The 16,519-nt window shown below is 33.5% G+C and overlaps 1 protein-coding gene across 6 annotated transcripts in view; it reads right to left on the bottom strand.

Moving 5' to 3' along the window:
* The window catches only part of LOC149425641 (ral GTPase-activating protein subunit beta), a 66,454-nt gene that overhangs the window by 38,749 nt on the left and 11,186 nt on the right, over nt 1-16,519 (bottom strand). For 4 of the 6 annotated variants that reach the window (XM_089640836.1, XM_089640845.1, XM_089640853.1 and 1 more), the window contains 5 exons: nt 15,303-15,463; nt 10,872-11,014; nt 7,120-7,237; nt 2,726-2,866; nt 125-214 (listed from right to left, as the gene is read on the bottom strand). In XM_089640836.1, coding sequence (XP_089496962.1) covers nt 125-214; nt 2,726-2,866; nt 7,120-7,237; nt 10,872-11,014; nt 15,303-15,463 — 653 coding nt within the window. The remainder of the gene's footprint in view (nt 1-124; nt 215-2,725; nt 2,867-7,119; nt 7,238-10,871; nt 11,015-15,302; nt 15,464-16,519) is intronic. The other 2 variants (XM_089640861.1, XM_089640879.1) reach the window with 1 other exon arrangement.

The following is a 16,519-nucleotide window of genomic DNA, read 5'->3' as shown; positions in this document are numbered from 1 at the left end:
AAGATGATGGTGACCAATAAAATACTGTTTTTAACATCGGAATTGGATTCAGTAAGTTTTTGTCCCGTTAACAGCTTTGTTGTACTAAAATATTCAAATTGGATAAAGATAAATCTGTACTTGCTTATGACAGGAACGGGGTTTGGTGGTGTTGTAGGAGCCACACTAACCGGGCGACTGCTTGTCAGTCCAATCAGGGATGCTCTTGGTAAACCTTCCATAATAACAAACAAAAAAGTGATTATGATGTAAATAATGTGCAAAAATTTATGATTTTTTTACTTCCCGATTCAAAAATGATCTAGTGGATTTTGTTTCCTGCAATTTGGCAGTTGTCTCAAAAATCTACAAGCACAAAAAAAATCCACCAGAACTGACTGTAGATAACCAGCTGAGCGATTTTTGGGTAATTAAAAATAATAATTTTTTTTAAAAGAATGATATTAATTCTAAGAATAATAATATAGAAATAATATATATATTCAGAATCGGTGTTTTTTGATCTGCATAAAAATTTTTTTAAGAGTCAAAATATTGTTCACTCAAATTCCATATTCACTAAAAAACAAAAACAATTCAGTGCTTTTAAACCACAGTAAGCAGTTTATAAGTTTCCGTTTTAACATTCGGAGGTATGATTTTTTGAACGACCGTGGCAGAATTCAAAACCAAATACCTGAACGCCTATCGCTTAAGTGGATAACACAATAAGTTATTTTAATTATTGAAGACAATATTAGAAATTCCTAAACGAAAATTTGATACAGAAAAAATTTCAGAATTTTCAGAAAAAAAATTTCTGTTTCAAATTTTTGTTTAGGAATCACTAATATTGTCTTCAATAATTAAATATTACAATTAGAGATTTTATTCATTAAGTTATTAAAAAAAAAAAACACATTAAGTTCTGCTTATAACAAGGGAAGTATAGTTTCATTTCCCTGGCAGGGAGTTCATATAAGTACATTATATCCATAGCATACAAGATCTGTTAAAACAAATTTATACAAAGTATACTTCTTAATGTACATTATTGAAACATCATCCCAGGGGCGCTAATGAATCTTTCAAATGTTCAAAACATCACTAAGAATAGAACAAAATACCTGCACCCTAATGGACTAAAGTTTCTAAGGTGTGTAATAATTTTGTGAATTGTGCTTGGTTTCTATATTTACAACAAATTATATGAATGCATTCTATTCATAATATTATCAGTTATATGTTCTTCCAATGTGTTTAAATTTACATCTTATATTAAAAAGCTGTGCGTAAGCTCAAAGTGCAAACGTTAAAATGAAGAAAAAAACGTGCTTAGAAAAATATTTTCATACTTACAAATCGAATCCTGAATATACAATACAGTATAGAACTAAATAATAATATAAACAAATAAATATTTTATGTAAAATTATTGCCAAATCATAGGTACAATTCAAAAAGTTCCATTCAAGTATGTATTCCTTAGTAAAATGGTAAATAAATTAAATTTTCATTTGAGGCGACAATATCGTGTATAAATCAAACACAGAATTTTGAGATACATAACAGAATAAATCATGGCAAATAATAATTACAATAGACAAAAGCATTTTTGTTCACAAGAACAAACAAAAACCGACATGATTTGCTGAATAACACAAGTTTACACAGATAATAATAAATAATTGTACATATTCACACACAAGCTCCATAAATAATTGCATTGGAAATGAACAGTGAAACAATAAACATGTAATACATACCTATTTTTCAAAAAAATTTAAATAAAACAGTTTATTGCAGAAAATCAACCAAAGACATTGAATAGACTAGAAAACATGCGTGGAGCATTTAGGAAAAGGTATGAGTACACCAAAGAAGGTCGACATAATTTAACTGAAAAATTTGAGCCAGTTTTAGTTACCTTGAAGATTATCATGATTGACGTCATGGTTATTATGACGTGATGCGCCTCTTCCTCCTTTCGTCAATGTTTCAGACAGCCTTACAGTGTCCATCGTCAGAGCAGATGTGTACATTCAGATTGTGGTGAAGTGCGTGTTTATGTATGCAGAAGTGTTACCGTTTTGCACGCATCAATCCTCTCAGAGCCGTTATTTCAGTTTAATAATTAATTAGTGAAATAAATGTGGTTTTCGGAGTTTAGTTTTGGTGTAACCATCAAATAACGGATATCAAGGATAAGCTTAGTCCTGTTGTCCTTATTGACTAAAGTAGGAAGAAGGGCAACACGGCATAATAACCCTAAAATGAATCACAATAATACTTTTAGCAATGAAAACTTCAAATAACACCTTGAAGATTGTTCATTCCCAAAGGTCTTTTTAGGGTGCCATCGTAAAAGAACCTTTATTATATTTTATACGATGTAGTTACAGTAATCCCTGGGTTTGATTGTTTAATTTTAACTATAAATGTTCCAATTCTTTGGTGATATTGCATCAACTCATAATTTTATTTTGGCTTCTAATCGCATAGCCAATGGTTTTGCTATCAGCGCCGACATATTGTAAGAACCTAATGATTGACTGTACATATATTGCACAGTGCTTATAAACTTTATCATTGTAGTCATATTATAGTAGAATGTCGCACTTCTTTGGCATAAGCACTACCGAATGCGTGAACAATAAAAACTATAACATTCCATAGAGAAAATTGAAAAAAAAAATTTAAGTAGTAAATTAGACATCACTGATCATGTGATGAAATGTCGCCTTACGATTTGTCTGTGACGTGCTGACGCTGAAACTTTTGGCCAAGCGGCGGTGGGGAGGGGGGGTGGCGGCTCCCCCCGTGCCTCCCCAATCTCGGACCCCGCCCCCCTCGTAGAGCTCGGCCCACCAGCCGGGAGGGGCCACTCCTACGGTGACAACATGAGAACACAACCCAAACAAGCGCAAGCAAGCATTGATTCATTGACAGTTACATAGATATATTACCATTACGAGACAGAGAAGTCTGAGAAGAGTCATAATACCACTGAGATCATGAGGGCATTCGTTGCCAATAGGGATAGCCAAAATCTTTGAAATAGTACTATACTTTGTGTATAATATATCAGCTTAAATAGTGAATTTATTGTATTGGTATTTTTGTATTCCTACAAAACCTGTAAACATAGCATGATATGTGTGGGGTATCTCAGTGACCCCTCATGGTAACACAAGTTTTGTTTTCATCATGGCATGTCGAAGGTTAAAGGAAACAAACATTTCCATGTTACAAATAACCCCACAATATTTGATTTCCTCAAAATAGAATCATAATAAGTGAAAAATGTTGCTTGTGTAATGATGGACGACTTGGGTAACACAGGAATGAACCAACGATGCCGCAGTAGGAATCCGATGCTTAGAACGGCTCAACCAACTAACCGATGATGCAATTTATAGGAAAATCCGAGATGTACACAATTTTCGGAACAGTATAACACAGTATTGAATGTGAATCTCACCAGCATTATTACGGGGTTGAGGAATTGGTTTACTCGCAAATAGAAAAAAATCATATTTAATGATAAGATTTCATCGTAGGCAACGCGGGCATTTATAATTTAATTTTTTTCTTTGTTTACATAAATGTTAGCCGCCTTACTAGATAATGCCCGTTCCAATACAGGATATGAAACTTAATTTTACTATGATGTTGTCTGTTTCCAGTATATGGTTTTTTCTCAATTCTTCTTTCTCTTCTGTCTGTAACTCAAAGAAGAAAATTATACTAAACTCTATTTCATTTAAAAACTATTGAAACTTGTTTTATTCCTACTCATTTCTCTTCCCCGCTTATAATGCAATTGTCAAATACAACTCCTTTGCTTTCGCATACTATATTTTGAAACTGGAACACATTCAAATAAAAAAATTAAAGTATTATTTTTTCAAGAAAACATGAATTTTATTAACAGGCTGTTTCCAAACTCTCTGTCTCATTAAAGGAATCAACACACAATGTGAATTGGTACAGATACCAGGAGCAGCAAGCATTTAAAAGTACTTAACAATGAAAAGGGAACAATTTATCAATGCATGCTTGCTTGCCATGCCGACACTATGAATGAATTATTATGAAAAATGAGTTTTTAAAATCTTATATGAAATGAATTGCAGGTATACTTTGACTTATGATTCCATTAGAGTTAATTAATTTATTTGCTGATCTCAGTACCATAGAGTAATTATTATGCATAATTACAAAAAAAGGTCAATTAAACACACGTTTCATGAGTCAAGGGATACATTTCGTGAACTATAATCTTTTCAATTGAATTATTTTTGTTTGTATGACGAAATAAATTGACGTCAAATAAACAGCTGCGGCGTAATTCAGGTTCATTTATGCTGAAAGACATAAAGTTTATTATTAATCTATTATTTACATTTAATGATATTATACTGACAATTTAATTACAGAAAAGTGCATTTCTTTGAACTTAAAAAAATATTACACAAATGAAAAAATATCTTTGTTTTAAACCACTTTATTACATTTATAGACGTCGACCGGTTTCGGTTGAACTCAACCTTCATCAGGACAGTACAAATATAAACTATTTTATAGTTTAGTTTTTTAGTTTATATTTGTACTGTCCTGATGAAGGTTGAGTTCAACCGAAACCGGTCGACGTCTATAAATGTAATAAAGTGGTTTAAAACAAAGATATTTTTTTATTTGTGTAATAATGTCAAGCCACAAAGTGTTTGCTTCCTTCGATAATTTAAAAAAATATATTTATAATTGTGATTTATAGTTATACTTAAAAAATTATAGGATTTAAAAACAAATTATGAAAAAAAAAAGAATATTGTAGATTGTCATTCATTTCAATAATGAACAAAACATTAATGCATAAATTTAATAATGTCAAAGAAATAACTAAGGACGGGTTGTTTCGGAGAATTTGAACAATTCATCAAATTTCAACGTTCATTTTCGGGTTCTGTGAAAATGCAATTCAAGTTCTGTAATTATATCATTGTAGGCTAGTTGCTTGACAGAACTGAAATAAAACAGAACTTGAAAAAATCTTTCACAGAACTTGATGAATTGTTCAAATTTTCCAAAACAACCCGTCCTAAGTATTCAAATTTTTTTACATGGTGCAGAAAGAACCTCATTCCAGAAAATATTCCAAATGACAAATAAAATGTTAGAAAGTCAAAATAAACCACCAAAAAGCACAGACTATTTTGGAAACCCTTTGTGAAAAAATTAATTAATAAGTATTTTTGTTACAGATTTGTGTAGTGTGTAAACCTGATCCACCAATAAATAAATATGTAGCACTTTATTAAAACTGTAAGAACTTATTGCCATTTGGTTAAAATAATTATTATGAACATGTTTTTATAGTTACAATAACCAATAACCAGAAAAAAGAATAGTACAGCCAAACATGTAGATGCAAGATAACAAGTATTATTAAAAACTATGGAGAAAGACATCCAAGGTTATCCACCCAAGACGTAGCATAAATATGTACATAACTTTGTCCTTCGTCCATTAAAAAAAATCATGCGATTTTATTACAAAAATAAAGATTATTGTCCTTGACACTCCATATTACTTAATTAAATATATAATATTCAAGTTTAAGAAAACCTGAGGTTGTACATAAAATGTATTTCATAATCTGAAAAGCAATAGCAATGCAATGGATGTGTTATTTAGGTAATTAATTTCTAAATTAATGATTTTTTTTAAATGTTTATAGCTTTGACTTTAGGTAGGTACATAATTGTTTTGTTAAAATTAGAATATTCTCCTTTCAGGAGTATTTTTGTCAAAGCAAATTTATGATGAAATGATATTTGACTGAATGTAGTAATTTGTTCACTGGTCAAAAATGCAAAATTTTCATTAGTAATTTCAGTGTAAAGCATTAATAAAACATTACCTGGAGCACCCAGCTAATTGGTCAGTATAGTTACAAGGGACTAGGGCTGGGGAGTGACGCGATATGGAACAACACTCCATGACAAACCTTGCACCGGTTAACATTATAATCCTACCTTCTCAGGCACATTACCCGTTTTACTCATAATAAGTACTATGGGGGGATAAGAACGGGTTAGTAGAAATCGTTACTCATAATCACGTGCATGCGCACTGCGTATACTGGCCGTAATATGACAGTATTAGAAGTTGACAGATTTTTAAACAGCCCGATCCCTATGTATAGAAACGTATTACGAATATATTAGGACGGAGATTGTGGACTTTGTTAACAATCTGCTTGATTTGACAAATGTCGATAAGTCACACAATGAAAACGTGAAAAAGCAGTAATACCCATTTGCAACACTATCAGAGGAATATTTAAAATCGAAATATCGATTTACCAAAGCTAATACGGTAGGCATAATTGGCCGAATTTCAAAGCAAATTCAAAACAGACCGGGTCAATGACATAGGAAATGTCGCTTGAAGAAACGTTTAGTTAGCAACTAAATGCAAAAATGTGTTTTTGAGGATTGGAACATAGTGGTGTCAGTCTAAAAAAATCTTGCATGAATATTAGTATGAGTAAAGGTTTTAACCCGTGCAGTATACGGCCCTCTTCACTGTATAGCTACACCAACACTGCAGCGGTGTATTAGGGAATCTTTATAAGTACCTATATGTTTAGATTACGAGAGTAAATGTTGTCAAGCAACAGAATTAACTCCCAAAATGTCAAGTTAAAGACAGACTGCAGGTAATTATGTTTTCCAAATAAGGGGCATGTTCTGTCATAAATTTACGGCCAATTTTCTTTTATGTCAAGCTGACATATACATCCAGTAGAACCTCGTTAATTCGAAATCCACTGGACATCAAATTTCGAATTAACGGGATTCGAATTAACGGGGTTCTACTGTATAGTATAATGTGGAACAATCAAACTTGTAAAACGAAAGATCAATATTATAAATCCCTGTCAAACTTACTGACGCAATAAAACTGGGCATCGGCAATTGTACAATAAAACAAATACAAATTTCATGCCTGATGAAATGGAACATGAATTTTATTTAACAATATTTTTAGGAAATGTTGGTTAAAAAACTTAACTTGATTTTGAATGGAAGCGAAAGAAAATGAGAATGTTATGTTCTAATAATGAAAACTTACCAAGAAATGCGTCGACCTGAGCTGCAAGCCCCTTCATGGCTTTCAGGAAGATGATTGGTAACACGAGGAGACACGGATGTTGGCTGGGATCGCTTTCTGCCCCTTGGGTTATTGCAAACTGGAAGTGTTCAAAATTAAAATAAGGTCAACCGGGGTAAATCCGTCTACGGGGCAATTGCGTATATCCATCCTGCTTCGTTTAATGTTTACAATAAGTGTAATTATTGCCATCTAGCGGTTTTCTTGTGTATTATGTCATAACTCAGAAGTCTGCAGGCAACGCTTTTGGCGACAGGTTGGAAGTAATTCGCCATTTAAAAAAAGTGACTGAAAAACGAGTGACGTGTCGCATTTTGTGGTCTTCTATATTCTTGAATATCTCTGTTATCACTAGAGTGTGGAGTTTGAATTTACGGTGAGTTAATAAAAAGTAATACTGTTTTCAATTAAAATAATTATTTTAAAGAAACCATTGCGTATTTTGGAGATACGACAACTGAAAAAATACGATTTATTAGTAGTGACCCGGGGTAAATGCGACTATTTTTTTGAGGCAAATGCGTCTAGTAGGCGCAATTACCCCGTTTCCAGATATCGACAACCATAAATGGTATATTTTTTCTAATGATATATCTAATATAATATAATTTTCTAATGATATATCTAATATTTTCTGGTGATATATCTAATATAAATACCCCAACAAATTCTAAAATAATTACTATAACCGAAAATCGAATCTTGAACGACACTGAGAAAATTTCTTTTGAGTCCTTGTTGTTAAAAAATTTAAAAAGAACTGATATTATAAAAGGAAAGAAAATTAGAGTTGCTAAAGGATGCGAGGTCATAACTAGAGAGGAATTTATTAAAAAACTAAAGGATGAAGGGGAAAAAAAGGAACACGATATGATACAAAAAAAGATTAATCAAGAAATTGCTGTTAAAAAACGCAGGTCTAGATCGAAAAAAAAATTGTGTGGGGTTAATAATAAAAAAAATAATTCCAAAAAAAATGTTACAAAGAAACACTCTTCTAGTGATTCTGAAGAATCTGACATTGAAAATTTTGTATTGAATACTGACTCAGACCACGAAAATATTAGTGACTTTTGCAATGACTATTTAAGCGATATTGACGACATGGATGAACTGATATTTAACACAAATACCGAAGTAATTAATGACGATAACATTTTTCTGATGACCAGAAAACCAGATGTGGGCGACTGGGTGTTGGTTAAATTTGCCTCAAAAAAATCAATAAAATATTACGTAGGCAATGTGACATCGATACTTACTCGTAGCAATATCCCTGTTGTGAAATATGTCAGAAAAATTCTAACCTCCGAAAGAAAATATGAAACTGCTTTCCATTATCCTGTTGTGGAAGATATATCTGAATTAAAAGACCTAGGAGATATAGTTCGGTTTCTGAATAAACCTATTATTGCTAGAAGAGGTCACATAATATTTAAAGAAAATTTCGCTGATTTTAATATACAATAATAAGTTAACTATTTTAATGGCGTTTCAGTGTCATTTTTTTTTTTGGTGTTGTTGTGTCTGGCTAGACATTCACTCCCTTCGAAAACATCATTATTTTTGTTTTCACAAGACCATGTTAAATTTTCTCTAACGTAATCTTACATTCTTTATCAGTAATAGTTATGTTGTAAAATAACAAGGTAATTATAATGAATGTTCATTTGTTTAAATAAATATTTAATTAAAAAATAACTGTGTTTATATTTTTTTCACTTCTATATATATATTATACTATGTATTTGTATTTGACAGGATTTGCCTATATGTGTGTGTTGTTACCGACAGTCACAACACGGGCTAGCCTAGTCTGATGGTCGAATAATACTGTAAGCCTGTATTTAAGCTATTTTGTTATATTACAAACTCCAGAGCCAGTTATTTGATCGGTGGTATGCATAATAATACTGTAAGCCCGTATTTAAGCTATTTTCCTATTGCATAAAGCCATAACTAAAATCTCTGGTAATGGTTAAAAATTGCCAAATTACCTTAAAATAATATATATTTTTAAAATTATTATAACAATAATTATTGTAAAAGAAGAATAATGCAAATTGAAAAATCTCACGAGAAAAGATACATGCCACCAATGGGACTCGAACCCACGGCCTTCTGCTTACCTTATTTAAAGGTTTTAACCGCTGTTTTTAATATACCGCGTGTGTTTGAAACAACTCAAATTAGAAAAAAAGTCAGTCGCAATATATTTAAAGAAGATAAGTTCCCTATACATATTCCCTTGATATATATATATATTATTTTTTTTATTCATATAAGATAGGTAATTAAATTACAAAATTTTATAAAATAATTAATAACATAATATGTATATATGTATATATCTAAATATTTGATTTACCCCCATAAATAAGCAGGGCTTGTGTGTATGGGGGGGGGGGTTCCATCTATCTAATTATGTAGGCACATAACTAAAGGTTGGCAATGCATGTTTAGTAGAAGGGGTAAATGCGGCATTCACTAAATTGACGCATTTGCCCCGAAATTTCCAAAAACAATATATTTCGGCTGTCATTATCTGGAATTATATTGTTATATTTTGATCAGAAGTAAAAATGTATGAACAATTAAGATAATAATATTTGTTATAGGAATTTGAAATTTAGGTATGAAAAATACATCTTTGACGCATTTACCTCATAGAGGGGCCAAAAGAGGGGCAAATGCGTATAATTTCCATTTTTTACTTTTACTTCATTTTAACGAAATCAAGAGGATTTTGTTAATTAAAGCAAACATTTTCTGATAAACAAATTATTGTTGATGAGTTATTCACAAAAAAAACAAATTAAAATCCAATGAGTTGCAGTCAGGTGATCTGTAAAGATGACTGTAAAAAAAAAATCAAAAAATATGACGCAATTGCCCCTACTGACCTTATACTTGTTAGGTTGCATAATATGAAGTGAAATCAGCAGATATTTTTTTTATGTGAATACCGCACAAGAGACCAAACTGCTCCCGACTGTCTGGAGCCAGTGAGACTATGGCATACCCCAATTAGGGGGGTATGTTGTAAAGCTGAAGGTAGCGGGGAGGGGAAAGAGATGGGGAAGAGGAAGGTGAGGAAGAGCCTGGCTATTCAGATCTGGTCACCAAACACGGCTAAAGCCATTTCAAGCAGCGTTTCGATTTTGAATGGCGGTCTTTCACCAGGGCGATACTGAAAATATCTACCACTCTGCAACGTGCCGCAAATATAATATATACAGGATGTTCGGGGGTTAAGTGCGCTAACTTCGGGGGTGATTCTACATGATAGTGCAAGTAAAAAAGATAAATAATTTTTTTCACTCTCCCGTAGGGGGAGCTGTCCGCTAACCGAAGACGGTGGACGATTCATATTCAACTGAATTGATGAGTTTGATTTACAATATGAAGTATGTATTCAAAAGATTATTTAAAATTGATTCATGAACAAACGTTAAGGTAAAACCGGCAGACAAGCAGCCATGTGTTAACTTTGCTTTAAAGATAACACTGTATTATATACCATGTACTATGTATCATTTTAAATAAATAAAAAAAATCGTTAATCCGCGAATGAGTTCGATTCGCTCGGAGTTTAAAAATAATTCAATATTTTAAAGAAAAACCGTACATAAAAACTTAGTAATTTGAATAATTAATTCATACATATTTAAATGGAGTTCCACAACGATTGAAAAACAGGAGCTGTAGTTTACCTGTAGAAACTGCGGTGTTTGACTAATGACCTGAGGCCTGCTCAGGTCAACGGGATTACCAATAGTGTGCAGCATTCTGTACCAACTTTGAGAAATGTTTTCATACGTCATGTCTGTAGGAATGAGATTGCAATCCTCTTCACCTTTAAACAAGATACACCAACATTATATTTATGAGTGATTTCTACAACTTTTCAATGGAATAATAATATATAGCTGATACATCATCGAATATATCACAACAGTATGTAAGTCATTCTGAAATGCAATTTTATTTTAAAACAACAATTCTACTTTTCGTTTTTTAGGTTACTTATTGAAGAAATAAACATATTTCGCTTTCTAACTAACCCTTAACCTGGTTAAACCTGAGAACGAGAGATTTTATCTACAACTTTTAAATGTACGTATACGTAGTACGCACACATTTCATTTGTAGGACTTGAATTTGAATTACATAGTGCTATATAATTACATAGAACTATGGAGACTTATTGGGACTCAAATTCGAGCTGAGTGCATACCAAAGATTAACTGCATACAGGAGGCAAATGTCATCTTTGGGAATGCTGTGTGGAGGATCGTTACATTGAAATACCAATATAACAAAAAATACAGTGGATCTTCCAGAATGCGACTTTTACATATTGCTCAATAAAATTTAGCCTTCAGGCCCGTTCCCACAGTTCGTATTTTCAAAGTTAGCGTAGTTTCCCACATTTGCACATTCGACCCTACAATAAAACAATTCATTGGCCTGGTATTTTTATGAAAATATTGTCTTGTTTGTGTATCATTTATGATTTAAGAATTCGTGACATTTTACTTCAAGCGGCGACGGCTTTCAAATAGAGCTGTTCGCTCTCCATTTTATGATCACCCTAGTTAAACCATTATGCCTAAAAATATTTGCCAATACCTTTCCCACCCATGTCCCATAGTAATAAAAAACCCAAATAAAGTTTCATCTCCCTTAAAATAATCCCTTTAAAATATTTGTATTGTTTAAGTCACGTCTGTATCATTTAGGATAGTTAAGTGCATTATCTTTTATGTTTAAGAATGTTGTTTGCCGACGAGCGGGTGGAACAACTTTATTTTTGTAATATGTCCTTCAGAATTTAGTTTAAATAGAGATACCTCCCAGAAAGAGGAGTATTGATATAACTGGTAGGTACAGGCGTACCTACGCAGGAGGGCAGTATTGAAATAACTGGTAGGTACATGCGTACCTACGCAGTCAGTTATGAGATAATTACTAGGTTTATGTAAACCTAGAGAAAACTGAAGAATAAAGGAAACTAGACCTTTATTTCTTTCAGTTTAAGTTTGAGCAGAGGAAAATAAGATCCTCTGCAATTATATTGTGAACTAATAAATTTATATGTCAACAAGAAGAAGTGTTTTCCTGCATTCCATCTGACGGCGTGTTCTCGTACCACGATAGCAGAAACATACAGCATTTCAACCTGACAATTACATTCCAGAGATCGCAATCCATTGGCCGTTTTTGCAAAGATTTTTTCATGGATCTACTGGCAGAACCTTCTGTTTATTAGATGCACAATTTGCTTTTACTTTTAGAGCTCATAATTAAATTTCTTAAAAAACCAAAAGCTGAAAAGCAATCAAATCAACAGTGTATGAGATAAGCGGAGGGTGCACAAATACTATAAATTCAACATGACACCGGCACACATTGACACCTTGTTCAGGTAGAGTCTAGCTTGTGAAGGCAGCAGGAGCTTTGTAGGAGGAGTATGAACATATTCAACCAAACAATGAATTACTTTTCCCAAGTGCTGTCAGATGAGGAATGACCAACTGCTTGTAGCAGTCACTTCTCTATTTATTGGCCAAAATTATACATTCCAACATATTTTTAAAAGGGGTGGTCCTCCTCACAGGAATACATGAGAGAGCAAAGTTGAACAAAAGGTATTATTTTAAAATGCTTGATAAGATCGAAAATTCATTAAAATTAATTGCATTGGTCTCATGCTTGAGGATGCGTTTATTCCAGGATGTGGGGAGGTTAGTGCAATCCCACACAACCCATATAGATTGTATACATGTATTTTTTGTATAATAAATTAACAACTATTAAACTATTATGCAGGGCGTGGTCTTGAGTGAGCTTGGGCCCAGCGCTCACTCAGGAGTGGCGCTTGATGCTGGTAGAGCATAAGCATTAGTAGTGTGATATGATAGTATCATATATTCAGCATTCAGATATGCTAAGGATTTTATCGAAGATGTGTCATGGTAAAAATGTGAAAACTTGCTATATTAACACTCTAGTAAACTCTATGTAAAGCCCTTTCAACGCGCTTACCTCTCAGAGGGAGCCAACATAAGTCATTTCTTAGTTTGAGTTGTCGCTGTATTACGTACAAGCATGCTACAAAACCGAATATCATTTGTAAAAATTCTGTATTTATATCTCTAGCAACATCTCTAGAAACATGTTCAAAATTTTTATTTGTTTATCTTGGGTAAGGATTTAAAGCGACCCAGGCAGTTTTGTCCTTTGAGCTCGATTCAAATCTCCTGCGCCAGTTCAAAGGGCCTTGTTAAGCGAGCAGGCACGATAAACGATTAGTGTGAATGTGCGCCGATTTTTGTTTTATGACGATTTTTTAACAAGTGTGAATTTGGATATCTGATTTGACAATCTCATTTCAATCATATTTTTATTAAAAATTACATTTCTATTTTGTGATTTGCGTGATTTGTTATATTACGCTACACATTGTTTGTATTTTAGAGAATTTAAGTGTTGGAACATAACGTTTTTTATTTAAATAGAATTTTAACTAACGCAGTGCCCAGAATAATATATTTTTTAAATATAATTGTTTAAAGGGAAATAATGCCATCTTTATTTTCTATGTTTAGAGAAAATTAAAAGTTCGAATTGGCAACCAACTGTCATCTGAGCGAAATGTGACCAGTGGTGTCCCTCAAGGATCAGTTCTCGGTCCAGTTCTGTTTATTTTGTACATCACGGACCTGCATACTATAATAAAATCAGACTCCAGCTGCTTTGCAGATGACACAAAATTCTTTGCCAACCCACACACTCATCACAACCAACTGAAAAACGATTTAAACGAAATATATCAATGGAAAAATGATTGGCTTCTAAAACTCAATGTCGAAAAATGCACTGTCCTACATGTTGGAAAAACTAACCCTACACTTGCCTACAAACTTAATGGAACACCTCTAAAAGCAGTGACATTACAACAAGACTTAGGAGTTACCATATCACAGGACTTGAAATTGGAACCACACATCGCTGGAATTGTGAAAAGAGCAAATTCACTAACATATCTAATCAGGAAAACCTTCCTTGACCTAACACCGGACATGATGTTAAAAATATATAAAACATATGTGCGACCTCTCCTGGAATATGCTTTCCAAATATGGAGTCCTTACTTCGCAAAGGATATAAATCTGTTAGAGAGAGTACAGAGACGTTTCACTAAAATACCAAGAGCTCTGAAAGATCTACGATACGAAGATAGACTCAAGGAACTAAGATTACCAACCTTATAAGAAAGAAGAGAAAGGGGTGACTTGATCGAGACTTTCAAAATTTTATCTGGACATTACAGTTGCCCTAGAATCCAAGAAATCTTCACTACTAATAAAAATATAAATCTCCGTGGACACTCAAAAAAAATTACCAAAACGCCTTTTGCATCTAATCCTAGAAAACACTTCCTTGCAAATAGAGTGGTGGATGCTTGGAACAAACTCCCACAACATGTCATCGATGCAACAAATATAAATCAATTCAAAGCTCTATTGGATTCACATTTGGAGAGAAGAAAGGACTTAGTTCAAACTTAAAACAACTCAATTACTGTCAAACTTGTTGTGAAATCAGATATGAGCGCATCAACAGAATGCTGCCTGCTCATTACATAATAATAATAATAATAAAAATATTTGTAAGATTGCATTCAGAATAAATAAGTTCATAACAGATCCTTATTTAAATTATCTCATGATATCGACGTACAGATCTAACAAACGGGCATAAAAATTCAAACACAAACAGACCTGCCTTATATGTAAGTGCCTCTCGATATCGCTTGGCCCGTGTTGAAGTTGTAATGTTTTATCTACAAATTTGGTAATATATAATTTTGTTTACATAAAAATCGCCCCAAAACAATAATTTGGAGTTCTTTATGAATATTTAAGATATGGTTGCGTTATTTGAGCAAGGTTTACAAAAAGAATGATCATGTGAAATATGTTAAATTACAGTTTTGAAAAGTATTATTGGTCGACCAGACGAGATGAAAAAGTGTGCTGCGTGGCGGTAATGAAACACATACATTAGAAAGCAGCCCAAAAATTGATGACATAAACCACATGTGACTCAACATGGTAAATAATAATAAGTTATCTCACTTATGTTCAACGCCGGGAACGTGGGTCCATACATGTTCTGCAGGAGTCTAGCTGTGAAGCACAGGGTGACCCTGGTCCACTGTTCTGTCAGAGCCATACGGTGACGCCACCTCATGGCTGATTCTCTGAGTGTCTTCCAAAGGGGTGGACTCGGAAAACATCTGCAAGTTAAAACATATAAGAAATACTGAATACACTTTGGAAGTTTCATGTTGCAGGAGTCTAGCTGTAAAGCACAGGGTGACCCTGGTCCACTGTTCTGTCAGAGCCATACGGTGACGCCACCTCATGGCTGATTCTCTGAGTGTCTTCCAAAGGGGTGGGCTCGGAAAACATCTGCAAGATAAAACATATAAGAAATACTGAATACACTGTGGAAGTTTCATGTTGCAGGAGTCTAGCTGTAAAGCACAGGGTGACCCTGGTCCACTGTTCTGTCAGAGCCATACGGTGACGCCACCTCATGGCTGATTCTCTGAGTGTCTTCCAAAGGGGTGGGCTCGGAAAACATCTGCAAGTAAAAACATAGCGAAATACTGAATACACTGTGGAAGTTTCATGTTGCAGGAGTCGTGGTTCGCCAGGATACTTACTCGGTGCTGCGGGGTCATTGATTCGGAGTAATGAAAGAAACTTCCACGATTAATAATTTATTAATCAGAAGGTTACGAATAACATTTTAGAGCGAAAGTGATTTGAATGGATAACAACGTGTTGGTTATACAACGCTCAAGAACAGAATGACGCTTCGGTCGCCCGCGTGTCTGCTGGGACCCTCGGTGACTCGAGTGGCCGGTGTTGTCATTTTATAACGGGTGACCATCTTCTGAATAATTAGCAATATATTGGGGTGCTTTACTAGATCACGACAACACAATATAACAACCAAATACATATTATGAATAACAGTTATAAAAAATTGTGAAAATGCCTTTTTTTGATGACATAGAGCGGTAAGCCCCTAGTTTTTTAATCATTTAAAGACAAAACTCGTATATTCCTCACATAACTTTTCATTGGAAGCACATGTTTTAGGCATTTAAATTGCAGGGCATGCAAATTTCATTTATATATTATTTAAATGATTGATCAAATACATAATTCAATTACAATACTATGCTTCTCTTTTAAGCAATGCTTGTGTTGAGAAAAGGAATTTTAACAGCTACATATTAGTTGGTCGAGCGGCCAAAGCATCAGGCTCCTGCCCAGGCGTT

This window comes from Hesperophylax consimilis, chromosome 2, assembly GCF_061612785.1.
Source record: "Hesperophylax consimilis isolate HC1 chromosome 2, BYU_Hcon_1.0, whole genome shotgun sequence".
Lineage (NCBI taxonomy): Eukaryota > Metazoa > Arthropoda > Insecta > Trichoptera > Limnephilidae > Hesperophylax > Hesperophylax consimilis.
Note: the sequence above shows the minus strand (reverse complement) of the source record. Positions and strands in the feature narration are given on the sequence as shown.